Here is a 14,498-nt window from a genome sequence, read left to right as displayed (position 1 = left end):
TTATTAAACACCTACCGATGAATCATCAGAGAAGTATGGTAAAGATGCACATTCTGTAATGCTTTTTTTGGGGGGGAAGGGGGGGGGGGGGGTAACATCCTTACCTGATTTTGCCTCTTTTATTGGCGCTCTCATAATAAAACAGGAAGTGGATTTCATGGACTCCCTCTCTGTCGGGTCCTCTGAGCCAGAGGGGCAATTGGATAGACTCCCCTGGCCGTAGAACACCACCCTCAATAGGAATTTCCGTTACACCAGATGGTTTGCTGAAATCCTCCAGTGAAACCAGCATCTCAGATGTTGTTGAGCCTGACTGTGCCCCAGGGGGAGTGGCCAAGGTTTTGTAGGCAGAGCAGTTTTCAGCTGAAGCTGGGCTAAGTGGCGTGAGGGGCGTCATTGCCTGGTTGCCAAAGGTGAAGAAATCTGGATGCGTGGATGCTACTCGCAGGCCACACAACACAACACAGCTAACGTTGCAGAACTCAGCATAGGCTTTCCTGATCTCACCACACAGGAGAGCAGTGGGAAACTGCAGGAAGAAGACCTAAGAGACACAATAAGAGCATGAACATCGCCATAACCGTGTCACCTCTGCCAATGTGCTTATGTGATTTCACTGACATTTGTCTGTCAGCCAGCCAGCCGGATATCTCAAAACCACATGAGCAGATTTAAATGAAATTAGATAATAGGGCAAGATAAGATAAGATAAACTTTATTGATCTCACAGAGGAGAAATTCAAATGTTATGTCAGCTCTTAAGAAAACACACAAGGTGGGTGCAAGTACAGGAAAATGTTCATCAAACAGCGTACACATACACATATGCATATATAAACATGATTGGGATTGGAAAGGAGATAGGAGCATCTTCTTTCCAATATGTGAAATGGAGTTTAGATGTGATAAGGTGACATTAGTGCTGGGATTTGTAAACGAGTTGTTATTGTACATGATATGTGGATATATTAATAATATTGCACGTGATTTGTGGACATATTATTGCATGTGGTTATTTCACAGTGTTATTATACAGTCTGACAGCAGCAGGGAGGAACGACCTGCGGTATCGTTCCTTCTTGCACTGAGGGTGCCTCAGTCTGTCACTGAATGAGCTGCTCAGCTCCACTACAGTCCGGTGCAGAGGGTGAGAGGAGTTGTTCATGATGGATTTGAGCTTGGTTAACACCCTCCTCTCAGCCACCTCCTTCAGAGACTCCAGAGGACAGCCCAGGACAGAGCTGGACTTCCTGACCAGCTTGTTCAGTCTCTTTATCTCCCGCTCTGTGCTGCCCAGGGCCCAACAGACAACAGCATGGAAGAGAGCTAAGGCTACAACAGAGTCGTAGAAAGTCTTAAGCAGACGCCCGCTCACTCCAAAGGATCTCAGTCTCCTCAGGAGGTGGAGGTGACTATGACCTTTTTTGTACAGGGCGTCAGTGTTGTGAGTCCAGTCCAGTTTGCTGCTGAGGTGAACACCCAAGTATTTGAGACTGTCCACAGTCTTTATGTCTTCCCCCTGGATGTTCACCGGTGGGTGAGGTGGTGGTTTCCTCCTGAAGTCGATCACCATCTCCTTCGTCTTACTGGTGTTGAGACACAAGTGGTTGTGCTCAAAGTCTGTGATGACCGACCGGTACTCCAGCTCGTTCCCCTCAGAGATGCGACCCACAATGACGGAGTCATCAGAGAACTTCTGGAGGTGGCAGCTGTCTATGTTGTAGGTGAAGTCCGAGGTGTAGAGGGTGAAGAGGAAAGGCAAGAGGACAGTGCCCTGGCGGGCCCCGGTACTGCACCTTACCACCTCAGAATGACAGCCGCGCAGTCGCATATACTGCGGGCGGTCAGTGAGGTAGTCATAGAGACGATTACATTTTGGTGTAAATCATGTTCAACGGGCAGATGAAGAACAAAGGCAAGATCTGCCTTATTTCAACATACTAGTTTAACTGAGCTATCAATTTCTAGTTATGATTTGCTAGAATGGCATGGGGGGGGGGTGTTAATCTTTGGTACCTCCATCAGGGGCATGGCAGAGGTTATAATAGGATCCAGTCGTCTATCAGGTCCATGACGAACCATCATCTTGTCTTCTTTGGTTTGGTTGAGCCGTGGACCACGGATCTCCAGATCCTGCCTCCCACGAACAGCAACTGTGTCCAAAGTCTGGTGTCCTGTAGACACAGAGGGGAACAAATAAACAAATTAAAATCACACTGATGTTTGGGTGTAGGAAAAGGAAAACCATCCTAAATAACAGTTGACTGAAATGTTTGTTTGGCTTTTATTTTCTTTCCAGATTTTTTTTTTTAAACTGGAAAAGAAAATCTATAATAATTTCACAGCAGGTATTACATACACAGCCTCCACCCCCCCCCCCCCCCCCCAAAAAAAAAAAAACTGCACAGGTTCTTCATGAGAGGAAATAGGTTGAACAAGGACAGACTAACAAAGCCTCACAGAATTTCACCATTTTCTATAAGAATGTGCCCCATTCCTCAATATAAAAATGAGAAATGTCAAAATAGTACAGACCACACTACATAAAGTTTTTGTCAAATTGATGTTTTCAGCCTTCATGTTTTCAGATTCACCAAACACTGATTTCTCTCCACACAGGGAACAGCTGGTGCTGTAGCTGAATACAGCATCATCTACAAAACCAAACAGAGACTCAAACCCAATACCGTGTTCTTTCAGTTTCATTATAACCACGTTCAATTCAATCATGGTGTAAGTTTCCATCACATAGTGGCGTGTAACAAAGTGCTAGTTTAAAAGAAGATTAAAGAAAATGCACAGTGCGCCAGTACAGTCACAGTCTACTTCAAAACTTAAAACTTTAGATCTATTAGTAAGTCCCTTCGGCTGCTCCCTTGTTTGCACTCGGGGTCGCCACAGCAAATCCAAGGTGGATCTGCATGTTGAATTGGCACAGGTTTTACGCCAGATGCCCTTCCTGACGCAACTCCACATTACACGGAGAAATGTGACAGGGGTGGGATTTGAACCCGGAGCCTTCTGAACTGAAACCAAGCGCATTAACCACTTGGCCACCACCCCTGCAAAACTTTAGATCTATTAATGAAGTAAAATCGCCAACAAATAACAGTGTCATAACATCACTTTACTGCAGTTTTTTTTCCATAACTGGAAGGAGACTGCAAGGAGTTCAACATTTCCCACGTGGCCATGCTTAAAATAAATGATAAAAAAGAGAGAGAGTAAGGCCATACATTCTGAGCATCATTTCATTATGAAAGTTTGCCAGACTTTCAGTGGAAACATACAGTCTTTAGTAAAGGTTAAAAACAGCTGCCCTTTTAGCTCCATCTTAAGCACAAAACAATCACAGGTAATGTAAAAATTACTTTATTCTCTACTGACGTGAAAACAGACACAAAGGCAAATGTCAGCAGATCAATTACCCTCATTGCTAGGAGCTGTCTCTGCAGAAGAGGCTGTTGCCAGGTTATAAACCACACCAACAATGTTTAGCTGGCCGGTCCTGTGTGGCAACAACTTTAGTCGAGCCTGAAACAAGATCAAAGGTTAAGGCCATTTACAATTTCACAGAACCCAAAAAAAGAGATTCAAATGTTATTTTTTTCAAGTGGTTGAAGATGAGTACATTTAATTTAGTTTAAAAATTAGGTAAACCAATTTGTCCTTGGTGCACAACAGATTAAAAAAAAAAAAGATTTTTAAGCATCACTGCATGTAACCGACTGCACTGGTATATGTTTACACTGACTCTAGGTAACTAAGATTAAGAACAAGTCAGCAAAATGTAGAGCTTTTGCTTACTCCTGCTTAGGGAAATGATCAACCAGCTGATATTAGAAAGTCAAATTACGTTTAATCTTTGGGGGATTTAAACTGCAAAAATAGACTTTACAGTTTACGTAAATCTGGTTTTAGGTTTTTCTTCCCTTTAACCTTTTGTATTTTAAATCAATTTGAAATGTCTTTACCCGAAACTGTGACAAAACTTTAGTTGCTATGATTATGACTTCAAACCTATATCTTTTCTTCCATTTATAATTAGCCTCTTTATCAAATTATAGTGTTAAAAGTCACATTTTTGTCAGCTTGCATGTTCTTTCAATTCTATGAAATACCCAATTTGAAGTCACTTTATATAAACAAAGTTGTTTTGATATGTGTTTCATGTCAACCTTGTGTATCTCCAGCTTTCTTTATGTCGTAAACGGCAAAAGTCCTGTTCACCAGAAAGCTGCTCTGCAGCGACATTACCGTGTAAATCTTGGGGTCAAATTCATTGCAAAGAGGTTCCAGGCTTTCACTGAAACCACAGACACTGGCAGCTGATTTCACTGATTAGCATCACTTTGACCAGAGGTGAGGCCTTCTCAAGTGAAATCATCTGCTGATGTGATATATAAAAATGAAAACCCAAAACTTCAGTTAGTCATGGAACACATTTGAGACCACTGCAAAGGATACTGCAACCAGCTCACCATTTTGGTCTCCTCTGGGCCTATATGAAAGTGTAGGATAACATCAGTGGTGATGATGTCATCTTTCTGTGTCATCTGCAAGAGAAATCAGTGGAAATTTAACATATTGGAACGGGGGGGGGGGGGGGGGGGTCACTCTTGGGGGTTTAAAAGTAAAGTAAAAGCTGTACAATACAAGGAAAGAAAAAAAACCCTGACCAAAAAACAAACAAACAACAACAACAAAAAAACTTAAGATGAATAAGAAGCAAGCTAATATTTTCTATAAGTCATACACAACCAGGGTCCCTTTTACTTGCTGATTTCAAAACCAAACAGTGCATTTTTATTGAGTTTATTTCACAGATCAATCAAAACTGACAAAATATTAATACTAATAATTGGGTGAAAACATTCTAAATTTAAAATATATTATAAATCAATCAAATTCAATCATCCATCACTCACTGTTAATGCATAACATGAACTGGACAAATAAGAATAAAATATAATATTGGACAGTGTAACCTGGAAGCTATTCATGAAGTCTTTTAAACTTATCAGTATGCACAAGTTGTTCATCCTTACATTATGTTAATGGTTACAACAACAAAAACAAAGATGAATTAGTGTTTATAGTTAAATGTAGTAACTCACACTTCACATGCAGGTATCACCAATCCTGCTGCTGTCTGAAACATCTTGGTGGTACGTTCTGACCTTAGAAAACCTTTCCCAGTGTTGCCCTCTTTCAGTGTTGAATATGTGCCCATAAGGAGTCCGTACTAATGTTTACTTGTATTATCTTTGACCCTCACCCCAAATGTGGGTGTTATATCTGCATTGCATCTGTATTTGCCTCCATGCGATTAACTCAAAAATGACTGATGTGATTATTGTCTAATCACACACTAATCCGCCAACAAAAATCAAGACCAGTACAGCAGTTCTTGCCAAACCACAGAGCAGAGGCACAGGTATTTGGGCACTTAGACATTTTAATCTCCCTGATCTGACGGAGAGAGTTGTAAGATGAATTTGTATTCCAAATATCTTGAGACTGCAATGACTTGTTGTGGAGTAATCGCACAGTGAAGGCCACGGAGGCACACATGCACAGAACCCATTTCCATAGCCCTTGCATCACAGCGGCAGCGGCTACAATTACATCATGAGAGGGAGTAAGATGAGTTTTCCTTTACCCCAGGATCAAGTGTCTCATGCTCATTGGTGACGGTCCCTCGCAGTAGTTCACCATTTGTCTCCTCTGTTGAAGGAGAAACACCTTCAGCAGTGAACCTCCACTGCAGTGAGAGATTGGACAGAGCCAGAGGAACCTTCAGAGGGTTTCTGAAAGTCACTTCCACTATGATCGGCTCTGCACAGAAACAGACAGACAAACACAAAGCTATACAAGGTATATTAAACACAAATTACACATTTCATTTTTCACTGAAAATTTCAGGGTGCAGGTTTCATACTGATTTGATGACAACAGAGCAACAAAGGGTAACTTCATATATCCATAACAATGGTTCTACACTCTTTTTTTCAAAATGTTCACTTTGTGTTTTGAAGGCCAATCCTCCAGGACATTGGTGATGGATTAAAGAAATAAGGTCAGTTGATGTATTGTATTAACCATCATTGCAACAGAATATCACCTTAGTTTGCACAGAGCGCTTGCAAATGTCTCCGTGATTCACAAAGCTTCCACAAAGCTAATCACTTATTATAGATCACAAATATACAGACAGAACCATTTATAGCAATACCATTATGAAAATGATACGATGTGACGCAGCCAGAAGCAGGCCAACATTCATGGAGTTTTAGATGTGTCTGTGTCAGCATTTAGCTTTTAGCATGAATCTAAGAGCAACACAGACATAAACGGAGGACTACAGCACCCACAGCACCAGAACCAAGAGTATACATCATAGCACAGGGAAAACAACTAATTTCTGATTGGTTGGAAAATACCTTAAAGGTTTAGATCAAGACAATTCAAAAATAAAGTCACAAGCACACTTCACAAAACACAAAACAAAAAGATAAAACCAATGAAAACTGAAAATGCACATCATCTTTCTCTTCATCTTTCCCAACTTTTATGTGAGGTCGATGTGTGTCCAAGCAGTCTCCAAACAGGCCTCCTCACTTTAGCAATTTTTCTATCAAATATTCCTTTGCTCGATCTACCAACCTCGATTTCAACACTTCCATCTTTCTACTACTGACATGCACTAAGGTTGTTAAATATCTCTGTTGTGCTTTTAAGGCCATTTCATGCATTGGCAAAAAAGGGGCACGAGTAACAGTTTCAGTGACTTGAAGCACAGAAAGCAACACCAGAGCCAATTGTGGAGCAGAATCCATACTTTGCTTGTAAAGAACAGAAATGGCAGCAGGAAATTTATTTAGCAATCAATAAAACCAAAGATAAAGTCCAATGAAATATACTGTGAGCCTGCAGTTCTTTGCATAGCAAAGAGAAGTAACTAAATAAACGACTAGACCTCCTGTCTTACTGAAACAATGACATTAAAATGGTCACCTTCATTTGTATTTAATTCAGAACCTATTTTAAATACTGTACTTAAAATTTAGGATTGCCAGTAATTCAGAGCAGGACCAAAGACTTGTGTAAAATGTTCTTCCACTCTGTGTCCTACCTTCTATCACAGCCAGTGGGTAGTGCGTGTTGTCTGTTTGGCTGTTCAAGCAGCACTGGGTGGGCTGGAAGTTCACTGGGATGGTGGCCTGGTTGGCAGATACAACAACCTGCTCCTCCAGCTGGCACCACATGGCCGCCAAGTCGCGGTCATATTCCTGGTCAAGTGACACGTGAGTGGCTGCCTGCTTTTCACCTGCATGTTAAGATAGAAAACACCTGACGGTTGTGGTCAGACGTTTACATACACTGAATGTCATGGTAATTTTGGACTGTTAATGACATCTTTAAAATGTTCTGTTTCCAGGATGAAGTGATTGCACAGCATCCATCATTAATGACTTTAAAAACAATTGGATGCACAAGTTTGAATGTATTTTGGATCTTCTCTAATCAACACAGGGTTACAATTCTACATGCAGGCTCAAATATATACATACATTCACTTAAATCTTTCAGTAAGTGGTGCTGAAGGTTGTACAATGTCTTAACGTACCAAGGCCTATTAACACTTCCTCAGTCATCATGACTGACAACAACTGGTAGTTTCTTTTGGCCAACATAAAAAGGATGTGTTTGACAGGAGTCAATGGGCTGACCAACAAGGCTGTTCCAGAAGAGAACAGTTTATTTAAAACTATAGTAACCTGTCAATACCATTATTCCCCCGCCCCCAATCTTGAAAATATTTCCGTTTACAATGACATGGTGAGAACGTCAGACTCCATTAATGGTTGTGGTGGTAGTACCATGCTGTGGGGCTGTTTTGCTGCCAGTGGTTACGGTGCATGGCATAAAGTGAATGGAATAATGGAGGAGGAGGACTACCTCCAGGTTCTTCAACATCATGTCGAATCAACAGCTAGACAGTTGAAACTTGGGCACAACTAGGTGTTCCAACAGGACAGTGATCCCAAACACACATCGAAATTAATAAAGCAGGCTAACATTAAGCTTCCAGACTGGCCTTCCCAAAGCTCCGACCTAAACCCTATTGAAGATTTTTGGACTACTCTTAAAATCCAGGTACGTGCCAGAAAACCAACCAAATTAAATAAATTCTAAAAATTCTGCCAAGTAGAGTGGTTAAATATGCAGCCAAAACTATGCCAGAAGTTTGTTGATGGCTACCAAAGGCATCTGGTCGAGGTGCAGCTTGCTCCAAATATTAGTGGGGGTGTCTGTGTATATTTGGGCCTGCAGGTAACAGCACAGACAAAGTCAAATTGATAGATTTGTCAGCGAAACATTTACAGCTTGCATATAAATTCATCCTGTTATTAAGAAGTTCCAAATAAAAGGTGTTGAATATTTGATTTTCTGTAAAAAGTTTGAGTAAACAATAATTAATTTGGACTTTTAATATGCTGCTGAAGTTCACTAAGCAGATAAACTGGACGGATGCCGAGGGAGGGTTGAATACTTTTGTAAGCTAGTGTAGTTTCCTCGGTCTCTTTTGGGACGGTGTGTCTGACTGTGTGTGTGAGTGTGTGTGTGTGTGCGTTACCCTCTGCAAGGCGTCGTTCATGGCCAAAGTAAACCCTTGTGGCTGAACTGTGGATAAACGGCAGCGGTAGCTGGGAAAGACCAACGTCATTTTCCCCTGTGACACTCTGAGAAAACACAGTCTGATTATACCATCATTACTGAGCTGCACTAAAGCTTAACAATATTTTCAGAATGTCAACAAAGCAGAATCCTGAAATGACAGCATTTCCAATAAATGATGGCATGTGACTGTTGGGTTCTGTGTTCTTGTGATAACTGTCATTCGAGCAAGAACTGTAACTCTAACAGTCATGGCAACGGAACAGTAAATTCCCACTAAATATGGCCATGTCGTCGTTTTGGTTTTATCCAATATTGCCATAATGTCGTCACATATTCTTTAGCACACTCTCACTCTCTTACTTCATCCACATGTCCTGTGTCTTGTATTTTATGTCATGTGACACTTTCTCTAACCTGTAATATCGAAAGTGTTTCCATTTCAGATTTCAAAATAAGGCTTTGTCAAAAAAAACTGAAAAACCACCGCACACGAGCGCATAAACCTTTTTGCTTTTTTTCTTTTTTTTTTTTAAATACACATTTCATTAAGTATATTTTCATTGAGGACCACGAACAGTCTCACACGCCGTCTCCTCAGTGTCGAACATTAAATCTGTCCAGACTGCAAAATCAGAATATTTGTCAGGAATTTGCAAGTAATCTGGCTTTCAGACATGGATGCAACTCCCACATTCCGAATGGACCTCGATGCTGGGTATTTTTTAAATTTGCCTTAGCTGCTCTTTGCAACATCTTAAGAATTCATGGGTTCCTCTGGAATTTGCTGGTGATCATAGTCAGGTTAACACAGGTACTACGAGTATTACTCATCGTGTGTGTGTGTGTGTGTGTGTGTGTGTGTGTGTGTGGGAACAGTAAAACTGCAAAAGTACCAACAGTGATTAACACGGACTATGGCTGTGATGACTAAATTAAATTTGTACACAGCACAATGAACGTTGCATCTGTTTATGTATTGTGTATGTTCGGCGCATGTGCTAATGTATGACTTTCGATGAGTGTGAAACAGCAGACAATAGATGGCCGCTCTTGTCATTCACTGTATGTCTTGAGACAACAACAAGGAAACAAGTGTGGACCTGAACATGAATTCTTAGACAATATGACAACAATATGCTGTAATACTAAGCCCCCTTGGCTGCTCCATTGTTTTCACTTGGGGTCACCACAGCAGATCCAAAGTGGGTCTGTATGTTGATTTGGCACAAGTTTTACACTGGATGTACTTTCCTGATGCAACTCCACATTACATGGAGAAATGTGGCAGGAGTGGGGTTTGAACCGGGAACCTTCCACACTGAAACCAAGCGCGCTATCCACTTGGCCACCACCCCTGCCCAACAATATTGCAAGCTGCAAACTTCCAAAAATAGGCTCAAAAATAGGTCCTGGGTTTTCTTGTGCAACAAAAGGTGAGTTTTGCCATATTAGAAGTTGGAATGGGCATGAGTTTAATTTTCTCTTTTCCCACCATCTCAATCCATCTTTCACACATAAAATAAAAAAAAATTGTAATATGTAACCTTTGTTCCTGCCACTGAGATGTGAGCTGCTTGTTGTTTCTACTCTACATATGAACTTTTTGTAGAATACAGCAACTAAAAGCACTTCCATTTCCTGTGGTTTTATTATGATGTCATCAGCGGGCCCTGCGCCAGACTGGCGTCCTGTCCAGGGTGTACCGCGCCTCACACACTATGACTGCTAGGATGGGCCCGAGCACACCCACCCCATGACCCTTAACTGGAGTAACCAGGTTCAGAAAATGGATGGATGTCATCAGTGGTTTATCAGCTTCGACTCAACTTTCATACATAAATGTCATCTTTACAAAATATGAAGTGGTGTAACCTCCAGTCACAAACATGAATACAGAAACCTACAACACTAAAATATTCAAAATAGTTTTTCATTAGTGGGCTTTTTATGGGTCTCTTCCCCTTTATTAAATGTAACTATCAGCTAAAATATCATTATCCTGAATCAAATACAACACAAATACTTAGCCACCCAACCAGATGTTCTGGTTGTCCGTTTTTATTGTGGTGCTGTTTTGTAATCAGAAATTTCGGGTACAGGCGTACTATAGGTACTACCTTTTGTTACCTTGTAAACGTAGAGGTACTCTCTGAGGAAGGCCTCTTGCTGTGTGACCGTCTGTCGACTGTCGTTGATCAGGATTTGTCTGAAGGCAGACACTGCATGCTCTGGTTGGCGAAGCGTGAAGGACTGACGACCTATTGTGAAGTTGATATGATCCTCGGCCAAAGACCAGCCCCGCCCCTTGTACACCTGCATGGCCTGACAGTAACACCTCAGTGCATGCCTCCTCTGAGGGACAGGGATGACGGGAGAGAGAGGAATGTTCGAGCAACAGCAAAGAGAATTGAGAAGGACACCGTTAAAGAACTGAAAGAAGCACAACGAAAGCCCACATTGACAAGAAACTAATAAATATCATTAACATTTGATTATAGCTCTGAATTAAAACTCTAGTTTTACAGTGGAGTACTGCACTTTACAATTTGCTGACCTAATCTTTCACTACCATTACTGTTTACCTTACACAATTCACCTGAGATAAATGGAGTGATTATCAGTTTTTTATTGCTTATCATCGCTCACCACATGACTTGGTATTAACTTTTTAAAGCTTTCACACAAACATTAGAATAGCTGAAAGGACTCACCTGTCCCGCTTTGCTGAAACGATGACCAGCTAGGATCATATGGAAAGCAAACTTGCGTACCATGGGGTTACGCATATTAATAAAGCAGTGAGCAGCCTGTTCCAATAACAGAGCACTACGAAGATCTGAGTCCTTGAGAAAAACACAAAATAAAAACAGGTAAAATGACCAAAGGCTTGAATTGTGCATGCCGATTCTAAAGATATTTATCCATTCACGCATGAATGCAAACAGACAACTGCAGTTGGAGACAGCTGAGCAGCTACTTTCATGGCAATAAACTGAAATAGATCTTCCGTTTGCTGTGTTTGTCTCCAATTTAATAAATTCTCACACTTGAATTGTCCTCGCCAATGCAGTTTCCTGATTTTTTTTGCTATCACAAAACAATTTCAGAATTTCCAAGTAATCCACATGTGCTATATAAAATGTTAAACATATCAAAAGACAGCATTTAAGTATTCAGTAAGTCTGGAGAAGTATGTACAAGTACAACTAAAAAAAAATAGAATATCGTGAGGTGGTTGACAAGGGACATTCCCACAGTCGACGACTGGATCAAAGTTGTTGAGGATATTTTTTATAATGGAGAAGCTAACATTCACTCTTAAGCTTGAACAAGATAAACTTGAAAGTTACTGGGAAACCTGGACAAATTATCTGGCAACTTATAGGTAAGATGCTGGTTAAAGTGATAAACTTCCTTCCGAGTTCCTGACTCCACTCACCTGGTTCTGGTTTTTGTTTTAATGGCTATGTTACTATTAGTCATTATTATATATGTAGGCAGCAAACTATTCTTATTTATTCCATTAAAATGTAATAACTAGGTTGATGTTGCTTCTTCCCCCCCTTTCTCTCTCTTTTTTTGTCTCATGATAAGGTATTGCTTGCATAAGAAAGTATGGGTGAAGGAATGTGCACAGGGAGTAGATACATTCATTATTACTATGTCAGTTACTATTATTTGCTAACTGTCATTACTTTTTTCTCTCTCTCTCCTCGGATACTTATATTTGTTACCAATTTAGGTATAAATATGCCTATATGAGTGTATCATGATGGAGAGTGTAGATCCCCTTGTGAGGATGGTTTTGACAGTTTTTACTTCTCTTTTTATATACTTCTTTATTTGCTTTCCTCTGTGCTTAAAAGATAGACTTAATGTTTACAAATGTTCAGCAACATATATGATGCTGTTTCCTTTTTTAAATTGCTCTTCAAATAAAAAGTTTAATAATGAAAAAAAAAATAGAATTTTGTGAATTTGTTTTGGTTTTTGAATATTTTGAGCAGGGTTTTTTTTTTCTATTTTGGGGGGCTATAGGCTGTAATTATCAAAATAAAAATAAAAAAGTGCTGAAACATTCTAGTTTACATGTAATGTCTGATATATAAAATTTTCACTTTCTAACATAACATAAAAACTTTACTTTTTCACAATATTCAATTTTTTGAGTGTGATTATTCAGTCTAAATTGTTGAGGGATAACTCTTATCTGGTGTCATGAATACAGAAACACAAAAGCAAACAATCACTACAGCAGGAAACACCTGTGAAACCACAAATACATGCAGTGGTTTTTAAGAATGAATTCTGTGGCAAACTCAAACATGACAGTGTCCAAAAGTACTGGAGATGAGTTGGATTTCCTCACCTCGCTGGTCATCTTAATGAGGAGAGTTGCAGCATCAGAATACTTGCTCTGACTCTTCAGAATCTCAGCACTGAGTAAAGCACAGCGCTCTGCTAGCACCATGTTCCTGTAAAGGAGAATTGGTTATTATAAAATGTAAAATTACTAGATGAAAACAAGACTTGTGTAGTTCAAAAACTCAGAAGAGTCAGCTCACAGCTGAGAAAACTGAAAAATATCCTGTAATTAAATAAATTCACAAAGCTTCAGTTATAATCCTGAATAACCCTTCACAAAGAAAGGCAAAAAAAAAAAAATCTTAAAAACTAAATAAATGCTAATAGACTACCCTTACCAAAAAGTAGTATATGCAAGTATGTTTCAAGTATATTTCTAGTTTACTTTTTATATACTTATAAGTACTATTTTTTTGGTAAGGGTAAGGCAGGATTTTGGAACATGTGCTTATTTAAAGTCCCGAAGGCAAATCATGTTAAGTTTTGGCATACAACATTTTTAGGGGTTTTGAAGGGTGCTGAATTCAAATCTTCTGTATGCCAGGCTCAAAAATTACCCATAATGCCTCAAAATTGATAAATCCAATATGGCCACCGCTACCAGGTCAAAATCTAATTAATCACTTATCTTTTTGACTGTGCAAGGTAAAAACCTGAATGTAATGTGCTTTCATAGGTGTTCACATATGGGGAATTCAATGCCATGCTCAGATTTAAGATCAAGACTAAAGAACATGCTTTAAATGATTGTACATGGTGTAAAAATGTCTCAAATAATGAGTATTCATGAAAAAACTGGACCATGACACAGGTAGATGCATTCTGAAGACTTTACTTGAAAGGAACAAGGTTGATTGCCATATTTTAACTATTTATTTACTTATCTGCATTACTATTTGACTATAACTGTTTTTATTATTAACTCATCTGTGTTACTATTTAACTACAATTACAATTTATTTACTAATGGTATTTTACTTATTTATCAACAATTCAATTCATTAAAGTTCTGGGTGTGAAGAGGTAGGCTTCACACTTTGACTATCGCAATCCTCCTCCTCTCCAGTGTTCTGACAGGAGTTGCCTGGTCTTCTACAGCTGCATGACTCCATGCATAACATTCCGCTTTTCCTATAATTGCAGCGTTGGCTTAGACATCCCTTGACACAACCACAGGAGGTGATCTCTTTGCAGGCTTTAGGGATGGGTGGCAGAGATAGCAGCTGTGGTACTAAGTGATCATCCACGTTGATCCATCCCATTTCAGTCACTGGAGGGAGACCAGGGTTTGACGTGTCAGCTTGATTCCAGACCATGGCCTGGTAGTGCGCACGCATGACATGGAATTTTGCTACATCAGAGGTTGGTGGCAGAGTCTCTTGAGAATGACCAGTGCAGAACAACTTGACTCTTGCTTTATCACAAGTGTCAACCTCAGGCACACCATA

The 14,498-nt window shown here is 39.9% G+C and overlaps 1 protein-coding gene across 2 annotated transcripts in view; it reads right to left on the bottom strand.

The window, feature by feature from the left end:
* Positions 1-14,498, bottom strand: part of trappc8 (trafficking protein particle complex 8) — a 56,728-nt gene that overhangs the window by 20,468 nt on the left and 21,762 nt on the right. For both annotated transcript variants that reach the window (XM_034180318.1, XM_034180319.1), the window contains exons 11-20: positions 13,055-13,160; positions 11,397-11,528; positions 10,813-11,037; positions 8,642-8,747; positions 7,136-7,330; positions 5,663-5,838; positions 4,482-4,556; positions 3,429-3,534; positions 2,017-2,174; positions 105-544 (exon numbers count right to left, since the gene is read on the bottom strand). In XM_034180318.1, coding sequence (XP_034036209.1) covers positions 105-544; positions 2,017-2,174; positions 3,429-3,534; positions 4,482-4,556; positions 5,663-5,838; positions 7,136-7,330; positions 8,642-8,747; positions 10,813-11,037; positions 11,397-11,528; positions 13,055-13,160 — 1,719 coding nt within the window. The remainder of the gene's footprint in view (positions 1-104; positions 545-2,016; positions 2,175-3,428; positions 3,535-4,481; positions 4,557-5,662; positions 5,839-7,135; positions 7,331-8,641; positions 8,748-10,812; positions 11,038-11,396; positions 11,529-13,054; positions 13,161-14,498) is intronic.

The sequence above is a fragment of the Thalassophryne amazonica genome, chromosome 10 (assembly GCF_902500255.1).
Source record: "Thalassophryne amazonica chromosome 10, fThaAma1.1, whole genome shotgun sequence".
NCBI classification, from domain to species: Eukaryota; Metazoa; Chordata; class Actinopteri; order Batrachoidiformes; family Batrachoididae; genus Thalassophryne; species Thalassophryne amazonica.
The sequence above is the reverse complement of the archived record's forward strand: the minus strand, read 5'-3'. Positions and strand labels throughout refer to the sequence as shown.